The 25,044-nt window shown below is 44.6% G+C and overlaps 1 protein-coding gene across 1 annotated transcript in view; it reads left to right on the top strand.

The window, feature by feature from the left end:
* Positions 1-25,044, top strand: part of SFSWAP (splicing factor SWAP) — a gene marked incomplete at its 3' end in the record, with an annotated part of 125,787 nt that overhangs the window by 61,211 nt on the left and 39,532 nt on the right. Inside the window, exons 14-15 of the mRNA XM_083373383.1 lie at positions 15,111-15,382; positions 24,550-24,675. Of these exons, the coding sequence (XP_083229509.1) occupies positions 15,111-15,382; positions 24,550-24,675 (398 nt within the window). The remainder of the gene's footprint in view (positions 1-15,110; positions 15,383-24,549; positions 24,676-25,044) is intronic.

Genomic DNA, 25,044 nt, shown 5'->3' with positions numbered 1-25,044 from the left:
CAGTCAGATAAGAGGCAGCATAGCCCAGGGCTGCATAAAGGGCGAAGAAGGGCACTCAGAAGAGACCCTCCCTAGTCTCTTGGTCAGTAAAGGAGATGGCTGTAGTAGTATGTGAGAAAGAGTTTTGGAAATGGGGAAGAGAGATGCTGCTTAGGGAACAGTCAGATAAGAGACTGCATAGGCCAGAGCTGCAAAATGGGTGGAGAAAGACGCTCAGAAGAGACCCTCCCTAGTTTCTTAGGCTGTAAAGGAGGGGGCTGTAATAGTATGTGAGAAAGAGCTTTGGAAAAGGAGAGAGAAGATGCTGCTTAGGGAACAGTCAGATAAGAGAGATCATAGCCCAGAGCTGCATAAAGGGCTAAGAAAGGGACCCTCCCTAGTTTCTTATCCTGTAAAGGAGATGACTGCAATGGTATATGAGAAAGACAGTGAAAAAACAGGAAAGTGAGATGCTTTTTAGGGCATGTTTAGATAAGGGACGGCAGAGCCCACATAAGGGGTGGAGAAGGAGGCTCACATGAGACCCTCTCTAGTTTCTCATCCTGTAAAGGAGGCGGCTGTAATGGCGTGTGGGAAAGACCTTGGGTAACAGAGAAGAGAGGGCATGGCCCACAGCTGCATAATAGGTGAAGGAAGAGACTCAGAAGGGAGCCTCCCTACGTTCTCAGGCTGTAAAGGAGACAGTGGTTAATTTCTACTTTCAGACTTGCCAAAGTATTTTTAATGTAGCTTTACAGTAAAGCAGAATTACTTCCTCCGGTCAGCCTAGCAAGGCTGACAAAATTGCCAAGCGGCTGTTTGGAGGGTGGGCAAGGGGAGAGCTACCAGTACTGCTGAAAACGTTAGCGTTTGCTGAGATTGAATAAGTGGGTACTCTTTAAAAAAAAGGGACGCGGTGGCTCAGTGGGCTAGGATGCTGAGCTTGTCGATCAGAAGGTCGGCAGTTTGGCGGGTCGAATCTCAAGTGCCGCGTAACAGAGTGAGCGCCTGTTACTCGTCCCAGCTTCTGCCAACCTAGCAGTTCGAAAGCACGTAAAAAAATGCAAGTAGAAAAATAGGGACCACTCCAGTGGGAAGGTAACAGCGTTCCGTGTGCCTTTGGCGTCTAGTCATGCCGGCCACATGACCACGGAGACGTCCTCGGACAAGCGCTGGCTCTTCGGCTTTGAAACGGAGATGAGCACCGGCCCCTAGGAAGAAGAGAAATTGTCTAAAATGAACCACGCAACTGGTCTTTGGGGATATAAGAAATTGTGATAAATTGAATTGGCCCACTTTTCCTGATATCTCCAAAGTCAAGCAAATGGTCCCCATTTTAAAAGGGCAGGGGGTTGTTTCGTTTTGTTTTGTTTTGATTTTGTATTTGCTAAACCATGGGGGGGAAATGCTAAGATTTGTGTTTCTAATAAAAGCATGTGTGATTTGCATTTCCCAAACACGTCCGTGAACCGGAGTACAATTATCCCTCCAGATAACAATGTATTTTTCAAGGAGCAGCATTGTTTTGGGGGAAGCACACACGCAAGACATGTCGAAACATTGGAGAAACCACTTGCAGTAATGGAGCATATTAGGATAAAGCCACATACACATATACACAAACGCGTTTATGCCAGCTGAAATGAAGATATTTTTTTCCCCTCCTTCTCCAGGATTATTAAGATTTACTTAAGACTTGGTACAGTTGTGCCAACTGAAAACAGCTGCAAACACCCTCTGTTTTAAAAACTTGAAACTTTGGCTGAGTTCTCACAGCTTCTTTGGTCCTGGAGTTCTTTAAGGTTTGGAGTGTTCTTTTTCACTCGAGGTCAGGCATTTAAGGCAAAATTGGAAGCTAAAAGCAGAGCCAGGCAGTGAACAGTGGGAGCTGATACTATTTTTGAACAAGTGTGAGGTTGTTTCTAGCCCTCAGCATGTACAGTGAAAGCTGGAGTCGAGACACTGCTCACTTTGCTAACTGCATCGCCCTTAATTTCGGCCGAGGTGGTGCATTAGAACCAATAGAAGCTTTTGTTTGATTAATTACTGCTTTTCTTCATTTTGCTTGTTTGGAAAGGGGTGGATCTGGCCTCTGGAGCCAAAAACAAAAGCCCAACAACCTAAAAAGCTCCCGAGGGATGTAGTGTTGCCGGCAGCAACCTAAGATCTACAATTCTGAAAGTAATTGTCCCCGGAAACTTGGGGACTTGCTAGCGCTAAGGTGGCTCCTGAAAACAGGTTTGGGGCCTCAAAGCCAGGGCAGAGAGAAACCAAATTAAATTCCTACGGAACAAAAGTATATTGTGCTTGATCTTTGGCACCCGAGGGCTGGCAGCAGCTGTCCCAAGTGTTCTCATTAGGGGGGAAAAAAATTAGTCTGTATTGAGAAAATAAGATATATATTTTTCTCTCTCCCTCTAAGGGATGATCAGTCATAGCCGAAACCCCCAAGGAGTGGGTGGGTACTTTGGCTCTTCCGATCTATTTATTTAATCATCTCTGCCTGCGGCTGGGCAGAGGAGTTGGCATTTTGCAAAGTGCCCACTCCTCCGTGCCTAAAATGGGAAAGCTTCGGAAAGTATGTGGGAGAGAGAGACCCTTGTAGGCACAGATTCTCCCAGCCTAAGCTGGCAAGTTGCTGGTTTCCAGGCTACAGTTACCAAGCGGAGCAATAGTTACTTCTCTCCTTTATCTTAGATCAGTGTTTCTCAACCTTGGCAGCTTTCAAGATGGACGGACTTCAACTCCCAGAATTCCCCGGCCAGCGATCTGAAGTTGAAGTTGAGTTGAAGTCCACCCATCGTCCGTCTTACCAAGTCCAAACAGGCAGAACAGACAAAAGTACCAATTCGGGCTGCTAAGTGAGAAATTGGTTGTCGGCTTTGCCCTGTTTTACGACCTTCTTTTGCCACAGTTCTTAAGTGAATCACTGCAGTTGTTAAATGAGTAAGGCGGTTGGTTGTTCAGTGAAACTGGCTTCCGCACCGACTGCGCTTGTCAGAGAGTCACAAAAGGTAACCACCTGACCTTGGAACACAGCCACGGTCATAAATATGAATTTTATCTGAATTTTGATCACGTGACCATGAGGATGCTGCAATGGTCATAAGTGTGAATTATTATTATTATTATTATTATTATTATTATTATTATTATTATTATTATTATTATTATTATTATTAATGTTGGAAGGGACCTTGGTGGTCATCTAGTCCAGCGTTTCCCAACCTTAGGAACTTGAAGATGCGTGGACTTCAACTCCCAGAATTCCCCAGCCAGCATAGCTGGCTGGGGAATTCTGGGAGTTGAAGTCCACGCATCTTCAAGTTCCTAAGGTTGGGAAACGCTGATCTAGTCCAACCCCCTGCTCAGGCAGGAAACCCTATATTATTTCAGACAAATGGCTATCCAGTCTCTTCCTTTATTTATTTATTTATTTGTTTGTTTGTTTGTTTGTTTGTATGTATGTATGTATGTATGTATGTACGTACGTACGTACACACACACACACACACACACACACACACACACACACACACACACAATTTTATCTTCCCATTTCTTCCACAAACAAGTCAGCAAATATATCGCCATACATAAATACATACACGTAAGTTTTGGGTGCTGCCCGTCCATTTCCCCTTTCGCTGTATCCACCCTCCTTCTCTCTCTTCCCTCTTCTCTACTTTCTTTCTCCCTTTCTTGTTTTCTTTCCTACTTCCCTCTTCTTCCTCTCCCGTTTCTCCCCACTTCTCCTCTTTCCCTCCAACTTTCCTACTTCCTTCCCCCTCCTCTACTCTCTTCCCTCTCTCCTCTCCTTTCTTCCCTTCTTAAAAAACTTCCAGTGTTGGAGCATTCACCGCTTCTGGAGGCAGGTTGTTCCACTGGTTAATTGTTCCAACTGTCAGGAAGTTTCTCCTTAGTTCTAGGTTGCTTCTCTCCTTGACTAGTTTCCATCCGTTGCCCTTCCTTCCTTCCTTCCTTCCTTCCTTCCTTCCTTCCTTCCTTCCTTCCTTCCTTCCTTCCTTCCTTTCCTTCCTTCCTTCCTTCCTTCCTTCCTTCCTTCCTTCCTTCCTTCCTTAGTTCCAAGTTGCTTCTCTCCTTGATGAGTTTCCATCCGTTGCTTCTTTTCCTACCTTCAGGTGCCTTGGAGAACAGCTTGACTCCCTCCTCTTTGGGGCAGCCCCTGAGATATTTGAAGACGGCTATCATGTCCCCCCTCATCATAAGCCCCTTTTTTCAGTTCCATTGTAACTTTGAACAGTCATTAAGTGAACTGTTGTAAGTTGAGGACTAGCTGCATGGGACATTCCCGATCCCTGCTAAAAGTTACCAAGCCTTAATTTCAACATAAGGCCAACATACTTCTAAAAGATGCTCCCTCTTAAAGCAGCTTCTGCCATGGATGCCTCAACCTCCCAACCTCAGGCAGCATCAGTGTTGGGATCCAAGAATGACTTACATTGGGCTAAGATGCCTCAAAAAGCATTAGCCAGCATTTCTAGTTTTCATGAAAGGGTGTCATGAGGATCATGGTTTGTTCCCTATCCCCGAAGAATCATCTAATCTCTGGGCATTTTGATCACAGCATCCATCTTTTTGCAAGCCAACGAAAACTGTAATTAAACTCACTCTTTGGGGAGAAAATTTGGCTTGTCGTTAAACTGGTAAAATAGTTTTGTGCGGATGTTCCTTATCGCCAACTCTTGGGACTGGTTTCCTGTGGTTTCTTGAGCCAAAGGCACGATCCAATCCGTGCGACCTGACATGTAAAAAACAGCGAGACGATGAGAAAGGCAGAACCATTCAGGCAGCTTAGAAATCATTTAGATCTTGATTACACTCGATTTAACTACAGGCTTTAAACTGCATGCATGTTTTTGTGTTGATAAGAAAAGAGGGCCTTCTCTTAAGTCTTTAAACTTAATTGCTCTGCAAGCTTTGGCAAAGATTCCCATAAAACTGTTGGATGGGTTATTGGGTCTGAATTGCTGCTGCAAAGCTGAAGCTGAGATCTCCTAGAATCTAATTCCCAGGAGATTGGTTCCAGCCCTCTGACAGTTTCTTTGATCATTGACCAAAAACTTAAGAATCACAACTGAAAATCTTGTAGCAACTGGCTAACCTGAGGTGTGAACCCAGCCCGTGGTTTATTCAACAAACTGTGTTTAAGCAGAACATAGCCTGACCCTGACATCTGAAACCTATCCTTAAACTGTACAGTAATTCTGGATGCATCGTTTTCTCGTTCTCAATTTCAGGGACCGTTTTCACAGCCCTGAGCTTCCTTATTATTTTATATTTATCTGATTTTATTTGATTCTCGGTTTTCCCCCCCCCCTTTCACGTTTGGGCCATTGTTTTGCTCTTGGTACAGATATCTCTTCTCTTTGCAGTGTAAAAGACCGGACATCCAACACATCTTTCGGTAATGACATCTTGAGCAAACTCAGTAGAAGGATCATAAATTCTCCATCACGAGGGGAGAATAAACATTATCTTAGCAAGAATGTGACGGCTGCTAGAGGATCTATATTACAACCGTCTGCTTCCCAATAATGAAGACAGAGCTATATCTTAAAACCTAGGGTTTGTTTTGGGGTTTTTTTTTTCCCCTGAACAGGAAATCCAATTCAATTAAAATTTCCAGCACGTTTTTGTAAGCTCGTGAAAGCACATCAGCTTAAGGATTGAAGTGTAAATCAGAGGCCAGTGACTTAAATCTAAGACTTCATATACGCAGAATAGCAGCGAGAGCATCTTAGTGTAAAAGTTGGGGGGGGGGAGTGTTGATCCACACAGACAATGTGCCTTAGGTATTTGTGAGTAAAGTGCTTAAACCCCAGAAAGATTAAGGTTCTTAGCTTAATTCTGTGAGCGTATAGATGGGTTGAATTATCAATCCAGAGATAGCTTCCGAGCTAGGAATAAAGCTCCTTCAGATTCCTATACTCCCCATACTCTTCAGGGAAAAAAAAGTGATGCTTCTGCTAAAAATAACTGGAATTGTATGTAAATGAGGCTTCTTTGTTTTAAATCTCCTCTAATAGCTTTTGTGTTTTTAATAGCACTCGTTGTGGTTATTAACAAGCACATGGAAATGCAGATTTCAAAAGACAGTGAATATCTTTAATTGCTCCCAAGCAACAATTCTTGTAATTTAAGGCGGTTGGTGTGAGTGACATATTAAATTCTATATTATTAGCCCACTATCAAATTTCAAGGGTCCCTGTCACCATCACCCATCCCACCCATCCCCTCTTCGTTTCATTTAAAAGTATTTTGAGAGCTTATTCTTGGAGTGGAGCTATCTTCCAAGTTAGATTGTTTTGTTACGGTTGGTTGTCCTGATGATGTGTGATGCCTCTGATGTGGCTGAGAATTAGAATGTTGACAACTTCAATGAATTTATGACACTAAAAGAGCCTCGCCAAGTCTTCTCTTGAAGGTGGGTCTGGCTTTGAAACTGGAGAAGACACTTCTTTGGCAAAGATGGCAAAATAGTAAATTTGCAGCTCTGAAAAGGTTGCTTTTAGAGTGACATTTCGAAGAGAAGAGAAGAGTTGAAAGGGACTTGAGGTCTTCTAGTCCAACCCGCTGCTCAGGCAGGAAATCCTATACCATTTCAGACAAATAAGTGTCCAATCTCTTCTTAAAAACTTCCAGTGTTGGAGCCTTCACAGTTTCTGGAGGCAAGCTGTTCCACTAGTTAATTGTTCTAACTGTCAGGAAATTTCTCCTTAATTCCAGGTTGCTTCTCTCCTTGATTTGTTTCCATCCATTGCCTCTTGTCCTACCTTTAGGGGCTTTGGAGAATAGGGTGACTCCTTCTTTGTGGCAGCCCCCGAGATATTGGAACGCTGCTATCATGTCCCCCCTCGTCCTTCTCTTCATTAAACTAGACATCCCCAATTCCCGCAAACGTTCTTCATATGCTTTAGCCTCCAGTCCCCTGATTATCTTTGTTGCTCTTCTCTGCACTCTTTCTAGAGTCTCACAGAAGTAGACCAAGACGTGTGATCTGTATGTCCATCAAATTCTCCTTGAAGTTGGAATCTTCGAAACCTTGATGGCAAGTCCTGTCCTAAGATAGGTAGATATGGAGTTACTTGCTCATCTTCAGGCACTTGGGAGATGAGACATAGCACAGACAATCTTGTGTAGGTGTTTTCTCCACAGAAAAGCCTCTGATGAAAAGAGGCATGGGAGGAGAAGAAGACAAATAAGGTTAGAAACAGGAAGACTGGCGAACCCTCATACTTGAATGATGGATTTTTCTTCCCGGTCTACTTTCCAGACCAGGGGTCTTCAAACTTGGCCCTTTTATGACTTGTGGACTTCAACTCCCAGAATTCCTCAGTCGGCCATTTTGATGAAACTACGGGCTTGGAGCCAGACCAGGGGGTCTTCAAACTTGGCCCTTTTATGACTTGTGGACTTCAACTCCCAAAATTCCTCAGTCGGCCATTTTGATGAAACTACGGGCTTGGAGCTTTCAAACCTGACCCTTTTATGACTTGTGGACTTCCAGAATTCCTCAGTCGGCCATTTTGATGAAACTACGGGCTTGGAGCCAGACCAGGGGGTCTTCAAACCTGGCCCTTTTATGACTTGTGGACTTCAACTCCCAGAATTCCTCAGCCAGAAGTGTGTCTCTTCTTATCGCCGAAGTTTATATCCTTCGAAACTTTTGGATTTATCCACCTTCATCCTTTACATTTTCTAATATGGTAATGGGCTGTCACAGTAACCCTGATTTGCTACAGGTTTATAAATGTTAGTAAGCACTTATCTGGCTTTGCATCCCATGGTTTAGCTTGCAATTTCCATTTGCTGTATATCAACAAAGCTGGTCAATACCCAGACCCCGATAAATGGCTTCTGCGCGTAATAGGAGTTGGAACAGCACCTGCATTCCTCATAAGCCAGGGATAATTGACATTCAGAGGGAGAGAATTGATTACATAAATGCCTGTAAGAACTCAAGGAGCTGCTCAAATACCTCTTAGCAAGCATTAACTCGGAGGGCTCCAGGTTGAAGAATGGGCCAGCTTTGGACCTAATTCACCCCCTGCTTTTATTTCATCCCGTTTCTGGTTTATGCTGTTCATTGTCCTTCCTAAGATAACGTTCCATTTATCTTTCTCGCTAAATCTTGACTGACAGCTAGAGGCAGATCCTCTTTCCACAAGGGAGAAACCTTTTTTTTTATGATTATTATTTCCCTTGATCGTATCTTCGCACCATCTTTGCTCTTCGCTCCTTTTCTTAATGCGCGACTTGTCCATTTGTGTCCATCATCACTTCAAACGCCTGTGCAACTGACAAGATTCATCTCCCGAACGCGCATTGGTGTTTGCTTGTTTGTTTTTTTACATTTTTTGAACAGCCCGTCACCCTCAAGAGAAGCACCCTTGGCATTGTCCAGTAAAATGTTAAAATACAAAAGCAGCTTATAAGAATTCAATTAAAGTCTGAACCATTTAGGATTTGAAAGGAGGCACGGATGCTGGACCCTATGAGAATTAGTTAAAAAGGCGAAGCAAGGGCTCTCTGTACCCCCACAGCTGCATGCTCTTCTGGGCTCCCCCCACAAGGCCAATTGGTGGAGCCTTGGTGGAGCAGTGGGCTAATGCCTCCTTAAGTAACACCAGCTGCCTGCAATTAGTGCAGGTTCGAGTCCCACCAGGCTCAAGGTTGACTCAGCCTCCCATCCTTCCGAGGTCGGTAAAATGAGGACCCAGATTGTTGGGGGCAATTAAGCTGACTTTGTAATAATGCCGCTTGGGGGGGGGGGGTGTGAAAGCCCTAATAAGCAGGCATATACATAGAATGAAGGCTACTGCTAAGCTTGTAAGCCGCCCTGAGTCTTTGGAGAAGGGCGGGATATAAATGGAATTAAAATAAAATAAATAAAAATTGATCAAACAAAGGGGGGGCTCCTTCAATTATGAGTGTTTGCTTAGTGACTTCAGCGTTGCGACGGACCCCCCAAAAACAGGACTTGCAACCTAGACTAGAAGTTCTGACATCTGGAGGGCTGTGACCATGTGGCCAAATTTTACACACAGTCCACATTTACGACCATTTGCAGTGTCCTGCAGTCACAAGGTGTTTTTTCAGAAACTGGCACCTCCTTCCGTATTCCAGCAAAAAACAACAACAACAAAACAGCCCCCAGGGGACAGTGGATTCGTTCAACAACCGCTGCCAAAAAAAAAGTCGTGGAATCGAATTTCTTTTTTAATCCCATTTATATCCCGCCCTTCTCCGAAGACTCAGAGCGGCTTACAATTTAAAGCACAAATCAATGTGCTTAGCAATAATTTGGTCAGCCGATTGCAACTCTGGTGACTTAACGGCCGAAATTGCGGGTTTGATCGCGGTCGTAAGCCGAGGACTACCGAAAGAGACTCAACCCCCCCCTTCTCACCGTGCAAGTCATAGCCGTGGAGGCGATAACCATCTTTTCTCCCCGCTGTGCCTTTTTTTTCTAGTCGTAGATCATCAAATGGGGCTCAAGAAATGCCCGTCACAGATCTCTGGGGAAAATAAAAGAAGCGAAAGCATGCCCGATCAGATTTTGCCATCATTAAATGCTTCTTGAAGGAAAGCGACATTGTTTGCGCCTGAGTGGCAGTGCAGAGTACCGCCTTGCTTTCAAACAAAGTATTGATTCCCTTGACACGGCTGATAAAAACATTTTTTGAGCTTCAGCTTTTGACATTTTAAGGACTCCTGGCCTGAAACTCTATTTCCAAAAACAAGTTCTGGTGGCTTTATTTTTTCCCATGGCTGCGGGTTTTTTATTATTATTATTATTATTATTATTATTATTATTATTATTATTATTATTATTATTATTATTACTCTTTATCAACCTTTTTTCCTCTCCCTGCTCAAAATAAATTTAAATTTGTTGGTTTGGGGTTTTTATTTTTTTTTATATCCTGGAAACCTGTCAGTGCTGGTCTCGCTTTATAGACAGGTGGCTTGCCCCGGATAGTCCAGTCAAGAAACTGCCAACTCAGACAAGCAGGCTAACACTAAACAACAGTCTAATCAAGGAACCACCGAGAACGTTCCCACCAACGCTGACAGGCAAACTGTTGTATATAAACAGAGAGCAAACCCCACTCTCTTCTAGCACTGATGATGTTACCTAATAGGGTCTTGAAATGTCTGCAAGAAAACCACCAAGCTCAGAGAGCACCAAGGGCCCCACAACCTATCTTCCTTCCTTCCTTCCTTCCTTCCTTCCTTCCTTCCTTCCTTCCTTCCTTCCTTCCTTCCTTCCTTCCTTCCTTCCTTCTTTCAGCAAACTCCACTCTCTTCTAGCACTGATGATGTTACCTAATAGAGTCTTGAAACGTCTGCAAGAAAACCACCAAGCTCAGAGAGCACCAAGGGCCCCACAGTCACCTACCTTCCTTCCTTCCTTCCTTCCTTCCTTCCGCAAACTCCACCCCCTAACCCTAGCACTGATGATGTTACCTAATAGGGTCTTGAAACGTCTGCAAGAAAACCACCAAGCTCAGAGAGCACCAAGGGCACCACAATCCTCCCTCCTCCTCCTCTGCAGACAGCACTCCCTTCAAGCATTGATTATGTTGTCTAGTAGGGTCATGAAATGTCTGCAAGAACACAACCAAACTCACCGAGCACCAAGGACCCCACAATCCTCCTCCTCTTCTTCTTTGCAAACCCGACTCCCTTCTAGACCAATGCTGTTATCTAGTAAGGTCATGAAACATCTGAAAGAAAACAACGAAGCTCAGAGAGCACCAAGGACCCCACAGTCCTCTTCCTCTCTGCAAACCTCACTCCCTTCTAGCACTGATGAGGTTCCTTAGTTGGGTCATGAAGCATGTGCAAGAAAACCACTCAACTCGAGAGAGCTCCAAGGACCCCCTTGGTCCTTCTCATCCTCCTCTCTGCAAACCCCACTCCCTTTAGCACTGATGTTGTTCCTTAGTTGGGTCATGAAACATTTGCAAGAAAACCCACCCAGATCAGAGAGCCCCAAGGATTCCACAGTCCTCCTCCTTCTCCCTTCCAAGGCTGATGATGTTCCTTAGTTGGGTCATGAAATGCCCGCAAGAAAACCACCAAGCTCAGAGAGCACCAAGGACCCCACAGCTCAACCCTTGAGCTACCAAGTATTCACTTCCATTGATTCCTCTAATTGCTCAGCATATTTCAAATCCTGCTCCTTTCAATTCGTCCAGAGCTTTGCCTGGAATATTAAAACGGGCACTTCCTCCGAAGATCAAATTAAAAAGGTCTTTGCAAGACAACCCAAAATTGTTATGTTCTACACTCGCTACCCTGCAGATGGGTGCTTTACAACTCCCGGCATTTTTGACACTGTTTTATAACGAGACAACTCGAGCACCGTGACTTTTATTCCTGCAAATGCTGGAAATAAACTTTCCTTCTATCTCCCATCTTTCTTCTTCTTCTTCCCTCCCTCCCAAACATCTTATCCTCTCTTTGCCCTGACGTGTCTCTCTCTCGTGCATTTCTGTCTTCTACACTTCAGCAAACGTTTTGGCGTTTTAATTAGAGCTTTTTCGGCTCCCTTGACAGATGTCTCAGCACAGGGGACCCGCTTTGATTTTATCCTAGCAAAGCTTTCTCCAGAGTCTGCTGCGAAAACTTCAGAAAATGCTGTTCAGAAAGAAAAAAAGGTCATTTCTTCTCCCCACCCCCACCCCCCACCCCTTGGTTCTTTTCATGCATTGAAAAGACTGCTTTATCCGTGCTTCGAAATTGCGCAGACTTAGGGGCCCTTTTTGGATTTTCAGTATCACTCCTGAGCTGACCACTCTCGTGATCATTTCCCAGAAAGGTGATTCTTCTTGAAATGGTAAAGGGGAGCAAAAATGCAAGGATTTGTCCAAGCAGGCACCAGGAATCTAGGGTAGCACCAAAGCAAGCAAGCAAACAAACAGGAGAGGTTGTATTCACACAGCTTCCTTCATCTGTTTCTAGCGAACCATCAAGCGAACAAGCTGGATGGCTTTGCATCGCAAGCCCCAAAGCCAAACGGGAACCAAAGCCAAGGTTATCGGGTTGTGCAAACATCCTAGTTGAGCCCATTGTGTGAAACAAAGGTGGCTTCGTCATGTAAAACCTTTTTTTTGGGGGGGGGAGTGGGGAGGGAGGCGCTTTTAAATTTTTCACGAACTCGATGATCTGCTAAAATAAACCCTGCAGAAGGCAGCTAAAATTAGAAGCGTTCGATGCATCCAGCAATTGTCCTCCGCTCTTCCAGCGTCAAAGGAAGACCATCTCTTATTGATCCGTCAGGTTGGTAGGTCGTGCAGGGCTGAAGGTGTAGCGATGGTGGAATTTCAGCCTTATGATGAGGTGTTTCCAGGTCACGGTTAAAGAACTAGAAATCTGATGCTGGCTTAGACTTCCTGCTATCAATAGTGGTAGGAATGTCCAGATCCAGCCAAAGATAAAGATAGATAAGATAACCTTTATTGTCACTTTTTTTTTTTTACTGTGGCACTGGCACCCATTAAAAATGAAAGACTTCTTTAAAATCCTGGAAAGCTTTGGCCAGAAATTTAAATAACAAAAGTACTTAAATTACAGGCTCAAGTAATTAAATTTAAATTAAACCAGTAAATTTAAATTTACCCACCGATGTCTGTAAGAAATACTGACTACTGGGTGACTCTTTGATTCAGCTTTATGTTCCTTTTCGGGCATATATTCTCAAGTCTATATTGCTTTCCATAAAAGTTGGGAAAATCTTTTTAACAAACGCTGCTGCTCCTCTTCAACCTCCCCCACGCCCCCTTCCCACAAACCATAATTACATTTCAGCCTGCCCAGGGTTTTTATGCATTTTTTTTATTATTTATTTTAATTCCATTTATATCCCGCCCTTCTCCGAAGACTCAGGGCGGCTTACAAGCTTAGCAGTAGCCTTCATTCTATGTATATGCCTGCTTATTAGGGCTTTCACACACCCTCCAAGCGGCATTATTACAAAGTCAGCTTATTGCCCCCAACAATCTGGGTCCTCATTTTACCTACCTCGGAAGGATGGAAGGCTGAGTCAACCTTGAGCCTGGTGGGACTCGAACCTGCAATAATTGCAGGCAGTGGTGTTACTTAAGGAGGCATTAGCCCACTGCTCCACCAAGGCTCTATTTTGCCCATCCGAATGTGAACGCTGTCCCCAGAACCGTAATTTTGCAGTCGGCGTGGGGGAAAAAATTGTCTAGACTTCTCTGAATATGAATTTTTTTTTAAGGTGGCCAAGGAATTACTGCTGACTGTTTTTATCTCCAGCTTGGGGAAATTAGAGAGTCGTCCGGGGTCTTCGGGTGGCAGAAGGTGTCTCATGAAAAACAGGCTCTCAGAGGGATGGATGGTTTCTTTGCGTCAGGTCAGGGCGTGTTCTGTGGAAGAGGGCTCTCGATTTCTTACGCCTGGAGCGTAAGAAGTTGGACATCTCTGGTTAGTTAAGACGTCTGTGGAGATTCTCAGCCCTCCAGATCACGGTGGTCCCAAAGGGCCTTTTTTCAAAAGGCAACTGGATGTCCTTTGTTTTTTCCTTGAAGACGTTTCGCTTCTCCGAGAAGCTTCCTTCGGCTGCCAAACTAAACTTGAGCTGCTTCAACATCCTGAAGGAGCTTCTCGGAGGAGAAGCGAAACCTCTTCAAGCAAAAACAAAGGAAGTCCAGTTGCTTTTTTTTTTTTTTTGCAAAAAGCCCCTTTGGGATTTTTGTTAGAAAACGACAGCATAAGAAGATCACCGGTGCCTGGCTGGCTGGATCCCTTGGCCCATGTAATATCCAGCAGTCTGTTCTCCCAGTGGGCAGCCAAAGACACGAGGAAGACGGCTAGTCTCCCTGCTAACGTCCCAAGGACATCAAAGCTAAGGACCAGCGATCCCCAGGAGGTCTAGATATTCAAATATATATATTGTCGATCAGATGGTCGGCAGTTTGGCGGGTCGAATCCCAAGTGCCGCGTAACAGAGTGAGCGCCTGTTACTCGTCCCAGCTTCTGCCAACCTAGCAGTTCGAAAGCACGTAAAAAGGCAAGTGGAAAAATAGGGACCACTCCGGTGGGAAGGTAACAGCGTTCCATGCGCCTTTGGCGTCTAGTCATGCCGGCCACATGACCACGGAGACGTCCTCGGACAAGCACTGGCTCTTCGGCTTTGAAACGGAGATGAGCACCGGCCCCTAGAGTCGGAAACGACTAGCACGCATGTGCGGGGGAACCTTTACCTTACTTATGTATATTGAAGATAGCCAGAGTGGTACACCTCATAGCAAATTCCAGAGTTGAATTACCTAGACTTTTTTTTTTAAAAAAAAATAATCCCCTGGTAGGCCCTCATTCTTTGAGAATTCAATTTTAGTTCAACCCCCTCTGGCGGTTCTGAGATGCTAAGGTTCCCAGAAAGAGTGCAGAGAAGAGCAACAAAGATGATCAGGGGTCTGGAGACTGATTCACACGATGAGCAGTTGAGGGAACTAGGTCTGTTTAGCCTAACAAAGAGGAGGGTTAGGGGAGACACGATAGCTGTCTTCCAGTAGTTCAAGAGCTATCCCAGGAAAGAGGGAATAGATTTATTCTTCATAGCCCCTGAGGGCAGGACAAGGGGTAACCTACAGAAATATACCACGGACAGATCCAACCTCGAACCGAGAAGAAATTTCCTGACAGTGGGAGCAATTCATCAGCTTGTCTTCAGGAGTTGTGAATGCTGGTTCACCGGAGGCTTTAAGAAGGGACGAAGAGCTGTTGGTCTGGAATGGTGTCAGTTCTCCTGTTTGAGCAGGCAGCTGGGCTAGACTAGACGACCTCCGGGATCCCTTCCAGCCCTGTCATTCTATGATAAGGAACAGAAGCAAAGAGACAAATTTTCTGTCCTGCGGTACCCAATAACATTGGACTGATAACCTGTGGCAATTTACTTAACAGGTCTGGGAGGATATTTTCTTTTTTTACAGAGGGCAGACTGAAACCGCTTGCTTTCCAGGAAGCTATTTGTCGGTCAGGAATGCTTCTTTGATTTTCCAGGACTCTCCTAGGTGAACTTACAGCCCCAGGTTCCCAGAAACCCCACCCTAACTCTCCGCTGCCTTCCTTTTTAGACGGTCAGTAACATCCCCTGCGCTCTGTTGACCGGCATCCGGACGTTGCCAGTCCTAGAAGCCAAGGCGGCCGAAAGGCCTAGGAGCAAATGCAGAGATCCGCCCAGAGAAGAAGAGAAAGAGAAGAAGAAGAAGAAGCACAAGAAAAGATCCAGATCTCGCTCGCAGACCCCACCTTTCAAATACCACTCGTCCTCCAAATCCAGATCCCGGTCCCATTCGAAAGCCAAGCACTCGCTTCCCACGGCATACAGAACCGTCCGGCATTCCAGGTGAGCTTTTTCTAACTCGTGAAATGCTTAAAAGCGCTTTTTTTTTCTTTTTTTTTGGCATCCTGCTTCTCGTTCGCCGTACAGCTCTTTTCTGAGCGCCGCCCAATATTTTTTAGCCGCTCCGGCGTTAAAAGGCGGGCACGATGCGCTTTCTAAAAGTGACATGTTTAGAACAAAGGAAGCTTTCCTTCTCGGCACGTCTGCCAGGGGTTCAGCCCCCCCCCCCAAATAGGTGGCAGATTGCTGAAGCCAATTAAGGGTGTTAAAGACAGCTTCATGTCAGTTTGCCAGGGGCAAAAGATGGCATTTCCTCAACATTTGCCAACGCCACCGCGTAGCTTGACATGGCGCGTCAGATGGTTCCCACACCTGCTTCACGCCCCTTTAGGATACGAGATTATGCTAAAGATTAAGGTATAAATTAGGGAGAAGCTGATCAAAATGATAGGAGGGTCTTGTCAGCCTTTAGAAAATCCATAATGAAGATGCTTCAAAAGTTAAGGTTTTGGAGAGTTTTTTTTTTCCTTTTTAAAGGACCACGGTAAGATGTTGGTATGTTTATTTTAAGAAAATGCAAATAAACGTAACTGAAACGTGCCATTTGAGTTGTGCAGGCTGGGATGGGAAACTTTGACAGCTTGTCTCTCTCCCCCCCCCCCAAAAAAAATGTCAAATCTTGCACGTTCTTGTTAAAAACCGTATGGCTCCTTTACCCCGTGTCTGTTCAATTACTGTCCTGAGTCTCTCTTCCCCCCCCCCCCCCAAAGCAGACTCCCTTGGAGACATAAAGCGGTTTCTGCCTAGCTGAATCGGAGGATTAAATTAGTTTTTTCAGATTGGAAGGGACATCTTGACAACCTTCGTACATGCCACTGCTAGCTTCATAACAGAGGATAACGCAGTAAGGAAATCAAGGCTTTGTTTTTTAACAATCCGTCTTAAGGGAAGGCACTAGTTCACTGCAGAAAAACCCGGCTCAGATCCCCAGATAAAAGAGACGATGCAAATATGACGGAGAGGAGAGAATTGCGTTCCAAGCCCTTCTCCATCCCTGGGCTACAAAGAGAGAAGTGAAGACCTTGGCTAAGGGGAATTCCTTCCTAGCAGCAGAGAGAGGCTTTAGATTCCTTTTGACAGGATAACATTCCTCCGGAAATGGCTTCAGGTGTACTGCGGGGGTTTGACAGCCCTTCGATGTCTTCACTGCAAATTTCTCGGGCTCCAAGCTCCCTCCAGCTGGATAAAGCGATTTATATTGTTTTGATTCTTTCCCCCTCCCCCCCCTTAGCCAGAGTTCCTTGACCCAAGCGCTGTCAGGTCAGAGCTGTGTTGGGGGGGGGTAGAGAGGGCAGGCAGAAGGTCCGGTGAGGCCGAATTTGTGTGCACTTGGTTTGACTAAGTAGAGACGGGCAGGACTTGAAGGTAGCCTGATGGTAAATGAAGGATGAAGGATCTTCTCCCAGGTGTCTCTTCAGATTTCTGGAAAAATTTGAGTATTAGTTTGATCTGTAAATCGGCCTCTGCAGGAGTGTCCGCTCTACAAGTTGGTCTAGACCAGGGCTTCCCAACTGAGGGCGCAAGACCATATTTCAGGGGTGCGAAAACGTGGGCTTCGAAATTATAGGGTATATGCATAACCAGGTATTCATTTTGTAAGGGGTCCGAGAATGCATCAGAATCATTCTAGGGGTGTGGGGTGTAGAAAAGGCTGGGAACCGCTGGTCTAGAGTCCGGAGGAAGGCCACCTTGGCTCTTTTATGACTCGTGGACTTCAACTCCCAGAATTCCTGAGCCAGCAAGCATACGAAGAGCGGTTGTGGGAGCTAGGTATCAAAGAGAAAGACTGGGGGGGGCACATGAGAACTCTCTTCCAGTACTTGAGGGGCTGCCCCAAAGAAGAGGGGATTGGCTTCATCAGAATCGAGCTGGAAGGGACCTTGGAGGTCTTCTAGTCCAGCCCCCTGCTCAAGCAGGAGACCCTCTACCATATCGGACAAGTGGTTGTCCAGTCTCTTCTTAAACCTGGACTTATTCTCCAAAACACCAGAGAGCAGGACAAGAAGGGTACCGTCGGGTAGACAATGTCGCCTGGCGACCCCCAGGGGGAGGGCCTTCTCTGTGGGAGCGCCAGCCCTGTGGAACCAGCTCCCCCCTGAGCTTCGGATGACCCAAGATCTCCAGTCCTTTCGCCGCGGCCTCAAAACACTCCTCTTCCACCTGGCTGACCTGGACTGACAGGGATTTTAATTATGTTTACAATTTTAACTCTTAATCTTTAATTTATTTCAATTTTTAATTTTAATTTACTGTACAGAGACCTTTAATTTTTGTTGTTGTTAGCCGCCCTGAGTCCCTCGGGAGATAGGGCGGGATATAAGTCCAAGAAAGAAAGAAAGAAAGAAAGAAAGAAAGAAAGAAAGAAAGAAAGAAAGAAAGAAAGAAAGAAAGAAAGAAAGAAAGAAAGAAAGAAAGAAGTAACGGGTGGAAGGTCATTAAAGAGAGAACCTGCCTAGAAATAAGGAGAAATTTCCTGGCAGCGAGAGCAATTAATCAATGGAACAGTTTGCCTCCTGAATTTGTGGGTGCCCCGTCATTGGAAGTTTCAAAATAGACTGGGCAACCATTTGGCTAGGTTGGTATGAATTCTCGTGCCTGGAGGAGGGGGTTCGACTACTAGAAGGCCTCCAAAGTCTCTTCCAGTCCTGTGATTCTATGTCTTCCCCTGAATAATAATAATAAATAATAAATATAATAATAATAATAATAATTAATAATAATAATAATAATAATAATAATAATAATAATAATAATAATAATAATATAATGAGGAGGAGACCAAGAACAAGAAGAACTACAATTACTACAGCAACAACAACAACTGGGAAAAAATTACGAAATACAGCGACCTGGCCATCGAAACTGCACGATTATGGATGAAATGCGTAACAGTGATACCCACTGTCATCGGGGCACTGGGAACTATGTCCAAAAACTTTGCAGAATACATCAAGAAATTGCAGCTTCCCGCAATAACTCCAGCAAAGCTACCAAAAACTGCGCTACTCGGAACATCTTACATTTTAAGGAGATACCTGGTTGATACAGCTAGGATGCTGGCAGCAACCCGTGTCAACCATCAGCGTCAGTCAATTTGAGCGTTCGGTTGACTTGGGTTTCATGTTTTATGAATAAAAGTTTTATATAATGATAATCGCCAGTCAATTTCAGTGTTCAGTTGACTGTGGTTCATGTCTAATAAATAAAAGGTAATAATAGTTGGAGGGAACCTTGGAGGTCTTCTAGTCCAACCCCCTGTGCTCAGGCAGGAAACCCTATACCATTTCAGACAAGTGGCTGTCCAGTCTCTTCTTAAAAACCTCCAGTATTGGAGCATTCACACCTTCTGGAGGCAGATTATTCCACTGATTAATTTTTTTTAACTGTCAGGAAATTTTCTCCTTAGTTCTAGTTTGCTTCTCTCCTTGATGAGTTTCTATCCATTGCTTCTTGTTCTGCCTTCAGGTGCTTTGGAGAATAGATTGACTCCCTCTTCTTTGGGGCAGCCCCTGAGAGATTGGAGCATCTTAATGTGAACTGAGAAGCTTGCTCGAATTACAGTTCTGTCCCAGACTCAAAATTTCTTTCATCTGACTCTTGTCTTGGCAGCGTCTTTTCCTTCTGTCCTTCAAACCCATTCACTGTGCTGTGTACAAATTTTCTAAGGATCTTTTTTTTTTTTCCCCGGAAACATTATATTGTAAATTTTCTTCTGGGCTGCCAATCTGAATTAGAGGCTGATGGAGAATGTCTTCGGCCTCAGAAATACACCAATTAGGTTTCGTTCCGTGCCTTCCTGTGTTAAAACAGGGGTCCACAACGACCGGGACGAGGCCTGTTGGAAACTGCACCATGGGAGAGATGGGCAAGTGTGTACGAGTGGAGCTTCACACACAATAGCACAGGTGCCGTCTGCTCACACGAATGGAGCTTCACGCATGAGGGCAAAGGTCCCTCCGCTCGTGGGCAAAGCTCCATTAGTGCGAGCGGAGGGCGTGCATGCACGCCAAAAGGAGCTGTGCATGCATGCACCTCCCCGCTCCCAAGCTTGGAAAGTTTGAGGACCGCTGTGTTAAAAGACACACATTTCTTTACTAGAATACTAAGATTCCAACTATTGTTCCTTTTGCAGCAGAAGGAAAACACAGATTAACACCTAACCCAGTTCTTTCTCCTTATTAGTTTCCTAGTCTGACCTTTCCCATCGTGTGATGGCTCATAGGAGAGCCATTTTAGCTAATTTGTACATTCAGGTCACCTTTTGCTCGTCCGAGTTCAGATCCCGATTTTCATGAAATTTCCCACGAGGTCTTCAGCATCCTGGGTTAAATACGGACCCCAAGGAAAGATCAGCAGTGCAGTACTTCGGCAGCTGGGCAATCTTGAAGGGCCTCCGTGCTGCTTTTAAAATTGAGATGTTTCTAATTTCACAGGGTGCGCAGAGTAAAATGCCCTTCAAAGCCGGATCAGCTCCAAACGATTCCACGGAGACATTTGGGGGTTTTATGTTCTCAGCAGAACCATGGAGGTTTTGCCTCCTTATTGCCTTCTGGTTTTTTTCCAACTTCCCAGTCTCATGGTCAACCTCTGGCCCTGCTTAGCTGACACCTCTCACCCTGGCCACAAGTCATTTACGACTGTCACACCTAAGGATCGTAATCACTGCAACCGGAGTCAGTGCGAATTCTTTTTTTTGAACTTTCTGCAAAAGCACAGCATTGCAGACTGGAAAGGGAGGAAGGAGACTGCTGTCTGGTGCAAAGAAATACAATTAGACAGCAAGTGATCCAGTGGTTTTACAACTAAAGATTTGACAACTGGGATCTCAAGCTATCCACCTGGAAAGTCCCAATTATATTTTAAAAAAAAACTCCCCCAAAACGAATAGATGGAGGAGATTGGGCAAACTGCACGCCTGCCTTTCATTTAAAGGCTAAATTTCATTTGGCATGAATTGCTTTTCCGTCTGTACTTCCTAAGAGGTTACATGCTAAGCCACCTACTCTGTTTACCCAGCTAATGATCTGTATGTAGTAATTAGCAAGGGAAGGCATCATTAAAGGATTTAGCGTGTAAGAGGACTTGATTGGCATAAAGAAACTTCACGTGTTCCTGGTCTCTGTAAGGAAGAGTCGGGAGTGCTAATTCTCAAAATGTGGTGTTTTTGTTTTTTTCCCTTGATGAGAGAGGCAGAAATAACACTTCAAAACCAGTTCTTTTCTCCCAGGCAGTCTTTTGGATGCTGCTCTTAAGAATGGGGAGGGACTCGGTGGCTCAGTGGGTTAGGACGCTGAGCTTGTCGATCAGAAGGTCGGCAGTTTGGCGGGTTGAATCCCGAGTGCCGCGTAACAGTGAGTGCCTGTTACTCGTCCCAGCTTCTGCCAACCTAGCAGTTCGAAAGCACGTAAAAATGCAAGTAGAAAAATAGGGACCACTATGGTGGGAAGGTAACAGCGTTCCATGCGCCTTTGGTGTCTAGTCATGCCGGCCACATGACCACGGAGACGTCCTCGGACAAGCGCTGGCTCTTCGGCTTTGAAACGGAGATGAGCACCGGCCCCTAGAGTCGGAAACGACTAGCACGCATGTGCGGGGGAACCTTTACCTTAAGAATGGGAAGTGATTAGCAACTTGAAGGGGTTTTAACAGCTTTAAAAAGTTGGAAGTCCTTACTAATAGTCCTCGTAGTCTCAAACAACAATCCATGTTTTGCCTTTAAAAAAAATATAATGGTATACGAATGGCAGTAACCTTTCCCCGTTTAGCACAATTATTTTTTAAAAAAATAGCCAAATCTGCATCCAGAAAAATACACCTGATGTTTACAAATATGCAAAGCTAATGCCTTTTCCTTATTGTCTGAATACTGGAAGTTTTTAAGAAGAGATTGGACACCGGTTTGTCTGAAATGGTATGGGGTTTCCTGTTTGAACGGGGTTGGACTAGAAGACCTCTAAGGTTCCTTCCAGCTCTGTTATTTTGTTATTCCTTAAAATTTCCACAGCATTTAAGGGATTTCTGCCCTTTGAGCAACTCTAATTAACTTGCCCCACGTCGCCAAAAGAAAAAATTCTGAATGAAATGTGTGCCTCCATATGTCACAGACTCCCAGAACTCACAGGGACACTGAGCATGGCGTCATGGGTGGGCAGCTCCCCAGTGCGAGCAGCAACAGAGCGCGAGAATTCTCGGGCAGCCTTGACAGCACAAAGATTTGATTGCCATAGATGTAATATAAGAGAAGAGAAGATAACCTTGATTGTCCTTTTTTTACTGTGGGCACAACGGCACACATCAGAAATGAAATTTAGTTGCCCGCTCTCAAGGTGAACACATACATGACACACACCTAAACATACTATATACAACATACACACCCCTACATATTGTTTTTAGTTGTTGAATTAGTTGTTGTTGTTGTTGTTGTTAGCTGCGAAATCGTGTTCAACCCATCGCGACCCCACTGACGACGTTCCTCCAGGCCTTCCTGTCCTCTACCATCTTCTGGAGTCCGTTTAGGCTCATGCCTACTGCTTCAGTGACTCCATCCAGCCACCTCATTCTCTGTGGTCCTCTTCTTCTATTGCCCTCAATCTTTCCCAGCATTAGGCTCTTCTCCAGTGAGTCCTTCCTTCTACTTAGGTGGCCAAAGTATTTGAGTTTCAACTTCAGGATCTGGCCTTCTAAAGAGCAGTCAGGGTTGATCTCCTCTAGGACCGACCGGTTTGATCACCTTGCAGTCCAAGGGACTTGCAGGAGTCTCCTCCAGCACCACAGTTCGAAGGCCTCAATTCTTTGGCGCTCAGCCTTTCTTATGGTCCAACTTTCACAGCCATACATTGCAACTGGGAAGACCATAGCCTTGACTTTTGTTGGCAGGGTGATGTCTCTGCTTTTTAGTGTGCTGTCTAGATTTGCCATAGCTTCACATAACAAATAAATATTAAACATTGTCCATCTTGAATATATAACAGAAGGAGGAAGCTTCACAAGGTTAATGCTGTGTGGAATGAAATTATGGCTGAATCTAGATGTTCTTCTTCGGATACCACAAAGCCTCCTTCCAGAAGGCAACAAGGAGAACAGGTTGTGAAGAGGATGAGTAGTGTCCCAGATACTCATACGGACCCAGTTCCAACAACGCTTCTGTGATATGTCCTTGATGGGAGGGAGGGAACTGCCAATGATCTTTTCGGCCACTCTCCGCACCGCCTTCCTGTCTGAAGCAGGGAGGCTTCCAAACCAGGCATTGTTCCTCTTACTGTTCCTCTGACTACTGTTGTTGCCTTCATCCTTTTGTAAACTCCTGATGAATGTAAGATTTCCCAGCAACGTTACGGTCAGATCTGCCCTGCATTTAGAGTAGGCCATCGACAGGGGGCTCAGGAGGGTTTTCACACTTGCAACCGTTGTAGCATCCCCATGGTCACGTGATCGAACTTCAGACGCTTTCAGCTGGTTCATATTTATGACCGTCGCAATGTCCCCGGGGTCATGTGATCCACTTTTGCGGCTTTCTGACAAGCAAAGCCAGATTCACTTAACAACCGTGTGACTAATTGAACATCTGCAGGGATTCATTTTGCAATTGTGGCAAGAAAAGTCCTAAAAAGGAGCAGAATTCACTTAACTGTCTCGCTTAGCCGCCGAAATGTTGGGCTCCGTTATGGTCGTAAATCAAGGACTACCTGTAATGGTTCACAGTAACTTGGCTTTTTGATATTCCAGTGGGGTGGAATGTAGTCTGGATTCCCAGCAGGGAAGGGGGTTGTTTTCCAAAGGGCAAAGAGGCAGTGAAGTTTTAGATCATTTTGTGGGCAGGAAGAGAGTTAAGACGTCTCCTCACAGGTATTTCACGGGTGTTTCTTTAGCTGTTGTAACCCCAGACCTGTCTTCCTTTCCTTTCCTTTCCTTTCCTTTCCTTTCCTTTCCTTTCCTTTTTAGAAAGGTGAGAAACCGCCTCTAATTTAAAGTTTTTGAGGATTAGGGTGGCCCAGAATGATAGCGTTGATGTATACCTCAAGAGAAACCCAAAGGGGTGAATAATAATAATAATAATAATAATAATAATAATAATAATAATAATAATAAATAATTAAAGTAGCTGCAAAACAGAATCCCGTGAAAGGGGAGAGACCTTGCTCTCCCTGTCCTTCATTGTGTGAATTCATGCTGGGAAGTGCATGTAGGAGACTTCGTCATTGCTATGCAAATCTTAGAAGTGCTGCTTAAGGCTCTCTTGATATTAGCCTTGTGCTGTGGGCCGTACAAAATGAAAACTGGCTCTTTGGAGGATGGTAACATCAGTTCTGATATGGTTGTTTTACATCTGGAAATTACTTAATCTGCGTCCTGCCTTTTTAAGCACTTAAAGACAGAATTATTCTGTTGGGATTTTAAAAATAGTTGGGGGCGGGGGGGGGGAAGTGAGCAGATAAAGCATCTTCAGGGAGCTGACAGTCAGTCCCCCCTGCTGCATATCTGGTGGTCGGTCTTTCTTTCTTTCTTTCTTTCTTTTTCTTTCTTTCTTTCTTCTTTCTCTCTCTCTCTCCAGTATATTCATTCTATCTATCAACTCCAGGATTGATTGATTGATTCTCATTCTCTCTCTCTCTCTCTCTCTCTCTCTCTCTCTCTCTCTCTCTCTCTCTCTCTCTCCAGTATATTCTTTCTATCTATCTATCATCTCCAGGATTTATTTATTTATTTCTCTCTATTTCCTTTCTCTTTCCTTCTCTTTTTTCTTTCTTTCTTTCTTTCTGTATTTCTTTCTTTCTTTCTTTCTGTATTTCCTTTCTCTTTCCCTTTTTCTCTATTTCCTTTCTCTTTCCTCTCTCTTGCTTTTTTCTCTGTATTTTCCCTTTCTTTCTCTTTCTTTTTCTTTCTTTCTTTCTTTCTTTCTTTCTTTCTTTCTTTCTTTCTTTCTTTCTTTCTTTCTTTCTTTCTCAAAAGTGTTCACGGTGTAACAAACCCACATTTCAACTTTTTTTATTGATCTGTTGAATTTTTTTGCTCCTCTTTGGTAATCCTGGTGGCGTGCCCCTATCACAAAACGAAGGTTTTCAAAAGCTGTCCAGGGTGAACTTAATTTTTCCCTGTCGCCCATTCAGGTCTCGCTCAAGATCGCCGAGAAGACGGGCACACACCCCCGAAAGGCATCGAGAAGAGAGGAGCGTTCCGACTGCCTATCGTGTGAGCAATAGCCCGGGCATCAGCAGGAGACGCACCCGTTCCAGGTACACCGTGTCCTTGCAGAACATTACTCCAGAACGGGAACACTCAGGCTTCCTTGACTTAGATGGCTTTGTCCAGCTCTTTGCGTCACTTTCTCCATTCCTTTTTAGAATACTGAAAGTCCTTGTTTAACAACCACAGTTGAGGCTGGCAGGCCAGCTATTAAATGAACTGGCTGCAAAGTGAAACCACACCTGTTCTTAACAATCTTCAGTTTTCATTTGGTTTACAGACCTCTGAAATTCGTAGGTGCGAGGATCAGTCGGAAAGTTGCTTTAGAACAGAACAGAATAGAATAGAATAGAATTAAAATAGGAATAGAAGAGAAGAGATGGAATGGAATGGAATAGAATAGAATAACAATAGAATGG

The sequence above is a fragment of the Vipera ursinii genome (assembly GCF_947247035.1).
Source record: "Vipera ursinii genome assembly, chromosome: 14".
NCBI classification, from domain to species: domain Eukaryota; kingdom Metazoa; phylum Chordata; class Lepidosauria; order Squamata; family Viperidae; genus Vipera; species Vipera ursinii.
Note: the sequence above shows the minus strand (reverse complement) of the source record. Positions and strands in the feature narration are given on the sequence as shown.